Source organism: Blennius ocellaris (assembly GCF_963422515.1).
Source record: "Blennius ocellaris genome assembly, chromosome: 17".
NCBI lineage: Eukaryota > Metazoa > Chordata > Actinopteri > Blenniiformes > Blenniidae > Blennius > Blennius ocellaris.
The window spans coordinates 11,088,150-11,098,124 of NC_137666.1; the positions used below are offsets into that span (position 1 = coordinate 11,088,150).

The 9,975-nt window shown below is 40.3% G+C and overlaps 1 protein-coding gene across 8 annotated transcripts in view; it reads left to right on the forward strand.

Moving 5' to 3' along the window:
- trim9 (tripartite motif containing 9) overlaps positions 1-9,745 on the forward strand; it is a gene marked incomplete at its 5' end in the record, with an annotated part of 36,416 nt that extends 26,671 nt beyond the window's left edge. For 2 of the 8 annotated variants that reach the window (XM_080513267.1, XM_080513268.1), the window contains 5 exons: positions 942-1,087; positions 3,768-3,906; positions 7,916-8,219; positions 8,870-9,032; positions 9,623-9,745. In XM_080513267.1, the coding sequence (XP_080369393.1) occupies positions 942-1,087; positions 3,768-3,906; positions 7,916-8,219; positions 8,870-9,032; positions 9,623-9,700 (830 nt within the window). In that variant the 3' untranslated portion in view covers positions 9,701-9,745. Of the gene's footprint in view, positions 1-941; positions 1,088-3,767; positions 3,907-6,470; positions 6,510-7,915; positions 8,220-8,869; positions 9,033-9,622 lie in introns of all 8 variants that reach the window. The other 6 variants (XM_080513269.1, XM_080513270.1, XM_080513271.1 and 3 more) reach the window with 4 other exon arrangements.
- Between the last annotated feature and the right edge of the window lie 230 nt (positions 9,746-9,975).

Sequence of the window (9,975 nt, forward strand, 5' to 3'; positions counted from 1 at the left end):
AACAAAAATCATGCACAACTGGAAATCTTTTATTTAGTTTTATACATAGTCCCAGATGTGTAAGGAATATGCATTTGTGGGATGAGTAGCAAGTGCTTAAGAGGCAATACATGGATTGATAAACACATTTTAAAACCTTAAATATTGTCAAATCTTCCAAATAACCATGTTATTAAACCCACTACTTATTAAGTTTAAATTAACTTTATAGTTTTTTTTCTATTTCTGTATTTTTATTTAAAACGTGAAAATGACTTTCTGCACATGTACATAATGGAAATCTTATTTTATGTCGATTAAGTGCCCTTCATTAACAAAGTTTCAGATGTGCAGGCTGATTCAAACCAACCAGAAAGCACATTTTATCCTAAAAGTATTCAAACTTTCTGTGTCATATTAAATTGTCAATAACAGGCATTCATTTCAATTTGCCTTAATTAAAGATCCACTTTTAAAGTACAATTTGCCAACAAACAATAAAGCATGTTAACATATATGGATAAAAAGCAGGAAATGTTTTTTTTCTTCAAAAGATTAATAAAGTTGGCTACAAACATGGAGATAAAAAGGTTCATTAAATTGTGAATATTCTCAGTAACTTATGGTTTTAAAACTAGTGATTACAAGGAGTATTTTCCAATTGTTTTATAGTAGAAATAATAGTTTAAATGAATAAATAAAATGATAGTTTATTACCAGTAGTTTTCATTGGTAATAAAACAAAATAATTTCCTTGTATTCTTCAGAATCGTTGCATCTAAACATAATTTTACAGTTTGCAAAAATGTGCAGATGAATCTAGAATGAATCTATTCCTGTGTTAAAAGCTTGTAAATATAGTGTCATAAATCCATGATTTATGGATTTTATATAATTATTTTGATGATATGTTCTGCATGGTTCTAATCTAGCCATCTTTTTACCCCCCCCCCCCCTCTCAGTCCCAGCTGCCCCCATGCTCCAGCTGGAGGAGTGCTGCACTCAGAACAACAGCGCCACGTTGTCATGGAAACAGCCGCCACTCTCCACCATTGCAGTGGAAGGGTACATCCTGGAGCTGGACGATGGAAACGGGGGTCCGTTCAGGGTAGGTGTCCCCCACCCCTGCAGGTACTCACGACCAGGAGAGAGGGCGCGTTATTCTTTTCTGACAAAAGAGCGAAAAAAACATCACCGGCTGGAGTAATAAATCAGCGTTACAGGACACTCCCTCGCTCTGTCTCAACAAAGACCCGTTTATGTGGTGCCAGGGAGGACACCAGCTCTGTCGGGAAGGGGTCGTGAATGCGGCGTTGTGTAGATGAATTCCCTCGAGTCGGCCTGCGATATACCATACCGCTCCACTCATGTGACATGGCGTGGCTGAGCACTGAAAGACACGCCGTCAGGAGGAACAAGGGTCCGCCGGCCGGGACGATGCTGCAGGAAGGCGGGATCAAAGCAGCCTGGATACCCACACTGAGGTTCAGCCCGTAAACCATCCTCGCAAGACCCTCCCCGGGCTCCTTTTACGCAAAGATCTACGCTTTGTTTCATCAGCAACTTAAACCTCCTGAACAATTCTCACAGTATATAGAGCCCGAGGAGATCTGTGTCTCAGCGAGAAAGCTCAGTACTGAAGGCCTGTTGACTCTGGTAACAATCAGACTGGGAGACTTTCTCGGTGCGCGTTGCTCAAGCTCCCGGCTCAGTTACTTTTTTAAATCATCTTCTATTAGTTTGAAACAAATGAGTCATGTTTCAGGGAGAAAGCCTTACGCTGTAGATCCAACAACCCCGAGGCTGAGGATGAGGGTTAGGAGAGCAAAATGTTCAGGAGGAGAAAAAAAACCCACTTGCTCTAAGAGATCTGTGTCTTTATATAAAGACAGTTAATTGAGAAAAACAACACCGGAGTTTTCCATAATGAATCTTAAAATGACATAATAAACTGTAGTTGTCTAAGCCATGAAATCTGGCCTTCAAACATTGTTTTTTATATTAAATATTAATTTGGTATTCATAACGCTCACGACATGAACAGGTTAATGCTAATTTGGCTGATTATGGCTGTGTGTGTGCAGTTTCATCACATTTCGGTTCATATAGCTGCTAAATCAGGCTGAGACATTTTAAATCCTTAACAATTTTTTTTTTTTTAAGTGTGTTTGGTTTATCGCATGGCAAAAAAAAGTGATTCAGGACGTTCTTTTAGAAACCAACACATGACAAGCTGACTTAAAACATAGTGACCATTTACACCTAAAACAAGCCACTGGTAACCTGACCTCCGAATGAATAAATAAATGTATTCATACCAAATGTTTGTTACACTAATGAGTTCAGAAATGTAGCCAAACAGCTTACTCAGTACTGTGTGTGTGTGTGCAGTTTCATCATAGACTGATTCATATTTTACAAAATAATTGCTTTCATATAGCAACTGGAGACACTGCAAAAGAGTTGTTAAAGTAACCCAAGGAAAGAAACTGATGGGAAAATTATTTTTTAACTGGATACATCATATGAAAGTTAGAGATACTAGTCATTAATGGCTATGACGTTTTTAACTGAGCCACCAAACTCCCAACTGATCCCTTAAACTGTTGCCACCCGCGCTTCCTAATGCAACAGCTTCTCTCGCATTAATTATTAACTACTATCATAATATTAAGAGCCTAATACTGCAAACGTGGCTAATTTGCTCCGTTTGAGTGCAGTCTCATCACATTCTGGTGTGTATTTTGCTGAGTCCTGGTGGGTTTGAAGTGGTCCGGTAGCTGTTTGTTGAGGCGTCGCATGTTTTCATCCAGGAAACGAAGCCACTGACCTCGAGTGGATTTAATCTCTCTGCACCCAAAACCAGCTGCTCATAATCTCTCGCCCCTCCAGCTCCTTCTGTGTTTTCTAATTGCCTTTTTCGCCCCTCTGTCTTAATTACATACGGGCCATAAGAGGACGGCCATTCTCAACCAATCTGCCAACTGATTCAGCGACTGTATCCGCTAACTGCTAATTGTTACGCAGATGATGCCAGATTCTTCTGTACCTCCGGAAACGCTTTTCCAGCTTTGTCACTCTTTTCCCCCTGATTCATAACGACAACTCATAATTTCGAAACGCATTTCAGGTCAACTTTCTTTATTAAACCATTTAATTAATTAGGTTTTGCCCCAACAGGATATGAAGTGTCACTTTCTGATCTTTTGAGAATTCTCAACATGTTGTGGTATTTCTGCACATCAGGCTTGTTTTTTTTTTTGATGTGCACAATGATAAAGCGAATCTAATTAAGAGGGACAATTATAAATGAAGTAACTGTTATCAATTACAAATTATTAGCATTATCTAATAGCAAAAGGGCCACAAAGAGAGTTGGTCGGAGACTGTTTGATGTGTGTTCACAATATGTGAAATATTTTGATCCCCTTCCTTTTTTCATAATGGTATGATCTTCCCAAAACCAGTTTCCCACATTGTGAGTGAAGTTTTCTCTTCCTTCCTGCTTCACTCTCTGACTCATTCAGCCTCACCAACGCAAGCGCCACACTCAGCCCGGCGTGTTGTGTCCCCGTGTCTATTTATATTATTGCGTGGGCCGACGTGCCCACGTTCAGTTGTACAAACTCACACTGGCGCTTGTTGCCCCTTGCAGGTAGATCTAAATGGGACGCCCCTTCCGAGGCCCGAGCACGCCGGCTTAGAAAAGTTGGACTGTGCTTGTTGTCATAATTACGCACTTGGATGTATCTGCCAGATTTCACAGGAAGCCCTGTGTGTGTTTGCAGGAGGTGTATGTGGGGACGGAGACCATCTGCACGGTGGACGGTCTCCACTTCAACAGCACGTACAAGTCCAGGGTGAAGGCCTTCAACGGCAGCGGAGTGGGGCAGTACAGCAAGACCCTCATCATGCAGACCTCCGAGAGTACGTACCATCTCCTCCTTCTCCTCCTCATCGCGAGAAATTAGGGTGACAAAATGTATTGACTCTCAAAAAAAAAAAAAAACTCAATGAATCTGAGATAGTCATTGAGTAGTCTGGATAAACGATGCTTATCATGTTCATAGATTTAGGGTCTGTAAAAGTACAAATTAAAAATAACATTGTTTGTTTGTGGCAGGAGTAAGGTTAAGGAGTGATATGATGCTAAAGGAGGATTTTGATTCAGGATAGAGAGATCAAAATAAATGTAGCATTCTTTAAAGTTTTGTATAGAGGTGAAATAATATATCCACAGCAGATATTAGAGTTAAATATGCAAAACTTTCCAAAGCCTAAAAAGTTATTTTTGGTGCCTGAACCCAACAGTAACTGCGTGACAATCTGATTTATTATCACCATTAACTGATTTGATAGGATCTCCCTTCAGGTAGATTAATCTACAATGACAGATTGACAAGATGCAATGAGATTCATTGAAATTAAGTCATAAAACACGATATGACACGCTTCGATAAGTTATGTGATACGATTTGATGCAATAGGATACAATACTAAAAGATTAAATGAATTTAAAATACAATATGATACATCAGGATATGATACTATATGATAAGATATAATAAATTCATATCAATAGCATAGGGTGATATGATAGATGTGAGTACAGGATATCAATGAGATAGAACGCAGTGAGATAATATAACATACATGGCAAAGACAATTCAAAACCTATAACGTACAATATCATGTATATAAGTTGTGATAGCAGACAGTGAGATAAGATGATGTTAATGTGAGATGCAAGACATGTAACATGTAATACACTACAATAAGAAAGTGGATGTGAGATGAAACATTCGAATGCGATAGGATACCATAAAATATGACACCATATGATACTTGAGGATACGATACAGTAAAGTACAATACAATCTAAAAAAGATATATAATAAGATGCATTACAATAGCAGGTGGAGTTTGAAACATGCAGGTTCAGAGCAGCTCATAACAAGTCTTGTCTATAGGTGTTTAGTCCAGACATGCAAATTAAGCGAGTGTGGTTGAGCAGAAATTCAAATTTGGCAGAAGGGCTGAGAGGTGGGATGCAAATTGCAGAATACACAGAGCAGATACTGTACGTGTGGAAAGTACTTCAAACAGAGAATAAAGTGTAAGTGGAGGGAAAAGGGCTAATTGTGTCTGTACAATCCAGTTGTAGCCAAACAAAGGGGGGTTAAACTAACAAAATATTTTTCCTGCCACATCTTTCTGCAAGCAGTTTCCCATATACATGACATTTTATCTAATTGTTTCTGGTTCCTTTGTATACTGTACAATCTCAATGACATTTTGAATTGTGATTATTGTGTATAAATCCTAAGAGCTCTAACTGCTGATATGGTGCTTGCAAATAAGGAGCATGCACCAGAGCCGGTATGCATGATAATGGATTACGGCACACATCTTGCAGTTACAGTCTAGTTTCTCTTTAGTCACTTGTTGATGTGAACACAGATCACATTCTGAACTCTCAGCTCAGGTTTGAAGTGTTCGCTTTACAGCTTTTCCTTGGTTCCCAAACTATTTTTACCAAGGAGCTCCCCCCCCCCCCCCCAACCCAATAGTGTCTTTCTACCCGAGTCTGATTTGACCAAAACAAGAAAACATTCCAGTGGAGCCAAACACTGACAGATGCGCATCTAATGCCAATTCTGCTGCCAGGTTGGGAACCACTGATCTAAAGGATTGTGAAAGAGTTGCTGCCAGACTGAAACCTTGTAACTTTGCAAGAAAACTTTTCAGACATTGGTAGAAAAGAAAGAAAACCGGGTTAATTTTCCTGCCAACGTTTCATCCCAAAAATCCGAAGCTTTTTCAGTTAATTGGCAGCTTCCAAGGGATTTCGGAGGCCTTGAAACAGTCCATTGCACAAATCGTGTGACACAATAAATAATAACGATAAAAGCCTCCAAAATATCTCTTGTTGCAGGTTTTTAGTGCAATGGCAGCAGCGGGATGTGAATTCCGAGCTTATAACCCAGCTGCAGCTGGTTCCTGTTTAATCCATCCACATGCTTGCGCTCCCATTAGTTAAATGCTTCTTTAACTTGTCGTCTGAGTGGAGCTGAAAGGCCCAGACAGCCTTCCTACCTGACAGACGCAGCACTCAAGCACCTGATCTAACCACTTAGACGCTCTCAGAGTTTTCGCAGTCTTCGCCCTTATTGGACTCTGCTTCTGATGTGACAGTCGTTATTCTTCTCCTGGAGAGGAGGGGGAGCAAGCATTTCTCCGTCGAGATCGCTATGTTGTTATTGTTCTTTTCCACGCTTCAGTGTTTTGTTTCCAGGAGCTCTTCCGGGGCGTCTCCTCTGGTCTTTTGCCCGCTGAGCTGAACCTGCTTCCCTGATCAAATCTGCTTTTTACCCTCTCCGCCACCCCTCCCCGACCCCTCTACGCTGTCTGCTTCACCGCTTCGCTTCGCTCTCTTCTTCGTCCCCCTCCTTTACCCTCTCTTCCTCCCCCCTTTTCATTTCACATTTCAGCTGGAATCCCTCCATGTGATATTCAGTCTATAGGCACAGGTATGGACGGCTCTCATTGCTGACTGATTCCCCCTTCAGGTCACCTGCCTGTTTCATCAGTAAATTCTTCACGCTCCAAACTAGCAGGTGGGCAGTTTTGCTGCTCTGTGGGCTGCACTTAATAAATGTTCATTCAATCCAGGCCTCTAATAAATGTCTTTGTTTTATTTCCTTCGGGAAATGAACCCTTGTAATGAAACTTTACGGCCTATAGCGATACCAGTAGAAACAAGCGAGTCCAGTGGAGCCCATAAAAAACTGCCCGCCTGTTTAATTCCCACATTTCTAGACTGTAGAGACATGCTATTGCACTATTGCAAATTTATAGTAGTTATTTGATTTAACTGTGTTCCTCGGAGCTGTGTGCTGCAACAGAGCAAAGGAACAGTTCACCTAAATTACTATGAAACACATTATCGAAGACACCAGAGGGCATCAGGCTGAAAATACACCTCAGATTAAGTATTATCAGTCCATTTGGTGACTTTTTTTCTTTACAGCATCATCCAGATTAAAGTCACAAAGTCTTCAATTCTAACATGGATACTTGGCAGAATAAAAGCAAACATCCTCAGGAAGAATATGCAAACTCCAGTTTGTGTTCTGAAGCACAACAACCTCCTCTATTTATCTTAAAGTGATGCAACTATTGCAACATGTTCATTGGTGCTTAACTGAAAGCAGTTTTCTTTTGTGCAATATGTGCACAAATTTTCATTTAACTTTATTATGTTGTTATTCATTGTCATGGGTGCCAGACCGGAACAACCAAGTTTGTAATCTTACAATGTCCAGGTCTGTTCTAGGTAATCATTATACAGCCTAAAACACCAAAGAGGTAAATATTTCTATACTTTGACATAGATAGGAAAACTTGTTTTTTCAGCAGCACCACACTCACTATAGTAAGAACTTATTGATCTGCTCAACTAAACAGTCCACATCTAATGAGACTCACATGTGGTTATGATCTTTTAGTCAATACGTGATTCAGGAAAATAACTTTTATTGTGCTTTAGGTGAACTGAACCTTCATACTATGAATGATAAGAAATTAGTGCTATAAGTTTCTCATTAATGATTTTTTTTTCTCTATTCGGGCGCCGGTTCTGAAGATCATCCGACACAGGCTTTAATATCATAGAGCTCTTAAGCCTATAGAGTTATAAGTTTAAGCACATAGTGTGATTCTAAGGTTTTAATCGTTTTGGATTGTAGTGACCGTCCCTCTTTTCCTCATATCTCATAATATATTTGTTCTTTCCATCTAGATTTTGAACAGTGCAGTTTTCACCTCATTTAAACCTCTCACTTCTCCACTCATGCCATGTCTGTAACGTCACGGCCGTTACGTCAATTCCCACCATCGGCTCAGTTTATTCACGCCAAACTCTGCCCTTGCACAGTTGCCTGGTTCACCTTCGACCCGGCCTCCGCTCACCCGGACATCATCTTCTCCAACGACAACCTGACAGTCACCTGCAACAGCTACGACGACCGGGTGGTCATGGGTAACTCGTCTTTCTCCCGAGGAGTTCACTACTGGGAGATGACAGTGGACCGCTATGACAATCACCCGGACCCGGCCTTCGGCATCGCGCGGGGCGATGTCCTGAAGGACGTGATGCTGGGGAAGGACGACAAAGCCTGGGCTATGTACGTGGACAACAACCGCTCCTGGTTCATGCACAACAACTCACACACAAACAGGTAACAAAGAAAGCAACAAATTCTTATTTATCTGCTTATACATCCGATTTATTTCACCACGGATCAAAAGGAAAATTTGGATTTTATCAGATTTTTGTTGTTTATATGGTGGTGAAAGTAATTAGGACCATTATACAGTAAAGCAACAGAGAGCTTTTTTTTTTTTTTTAAACTTATACAATTAAATGATAAAAGAAAAAAAAACATCACCACGAACAAACTGATTGAACCTTGAACGCTTCACTGACTCATTGCTGCCACCCAATGGACAAAAGTGGCATTTTATATGTTTAATATTCAGTACAAGCTGCACTTTTTATTGACATGAGAAAAACAGACCAAAATGTTGCTCTAATTCCAAAAGTAGTGAATTTGTAGTGAATTAATATACATATATACTGATGTGATAAAGGAACTGGTTTGCTTTTAGTGAAAGTGCTTTTTAATTTTAGTTGAACTGCTTTTATGCTGTTTTGGTAGGATATTTATGAAGGGTCAGTGGACAGACGTTATGAATAAAGCTTGGCTGATTGGGTTGGATTTAATCTGTGAAACAATCTTTTACTTTATAGCTACTTCAAATCTAAAATCTGTGCTCCTTTCTTGCATGTGTGTCTCACTACTTGCCTCTCCTCTGTGTGACGGGGCAGGACGGACGGCGGCATCGCTAAAGGAGCCACAATAGGAGTGCTCCTGGATTTCACACGTGGGATCCTCATCTTCCTCATCAACGATGAGCAGCAGGGCCCCGTCGCCTTCGAGGGCCTGGAGGGCGCTTATTATCCCGCTATTAGCCTCAACCGAAATGTCCAGGTACATAATTACGTCATGTATTCATAGAATGAGGCTATCACAGTTACTTAGGCAATGTAATGCATGTCCACAGCTTTTCATGCAGGTGTGAACATGCTTTACGTTGACATGTCAGTTTTTTTACATACTACTGTTTTTGATCTTTTTTGTTTTTTCATTCCTCAACTTTTTTTTTTTTTTTGACGATAGAATTGAAATCCTTGAACATAGCAATCACTTTCTCGAAAACTGAGCTCACAATGTTACCTCAAAAACTCAATATTTAAGCATTGTTTTTTTTCTTCGGTTTTTAACATCAAGCCGCCATTTTTGTGGTAAACGTCTCTAATCTCTGAGAAGAGTATTGCATTCACTGCATAGACAAATTTACTTTTAATTTCTAATTCCTCGTTATTGTGGAGACAGACCTGCTCTAACAATCTCACTTCTAAAAATGTGCATTTATAATGAGGGGAATAAAAGCTTGAATCGCTACAGCATATATAAGAAATGCAGTTATTATTCATCACAGTTCAAATTCTAACGTTTATAAATATTGGATTAAGGAATTCAAACTTGAAAGACTCATTTATTTGCTCTACCCCCTTCAGGTCACACTGCACACAGGTCTACCCATCCCTGACTTCTACACGCCGGGGGAGGCAGATCCCACCACCTCCATGTGCTGAAGAGCCTGAAAACTCCTCCAGGATGTACCAGGGTTCATCCTGCCCTGTCAATGACTCTGATCATATCCTGAATTTCCTCTTTACCCCCCCCCCCCCCCCCTCGAGCAATGAGCCATGCCTTTATCATGCCTAAACGCCGGACCCTCTGCAGGACTCCGTCAATACTTGCCATCTGTTATTTTCACGTGATGCAGGTAGCTACAAATATGGAACATGATCTACAGCTGATGGACTGGGTGTGTTGTTAAATCAGCGATAAAAAAAATAAATAAAAA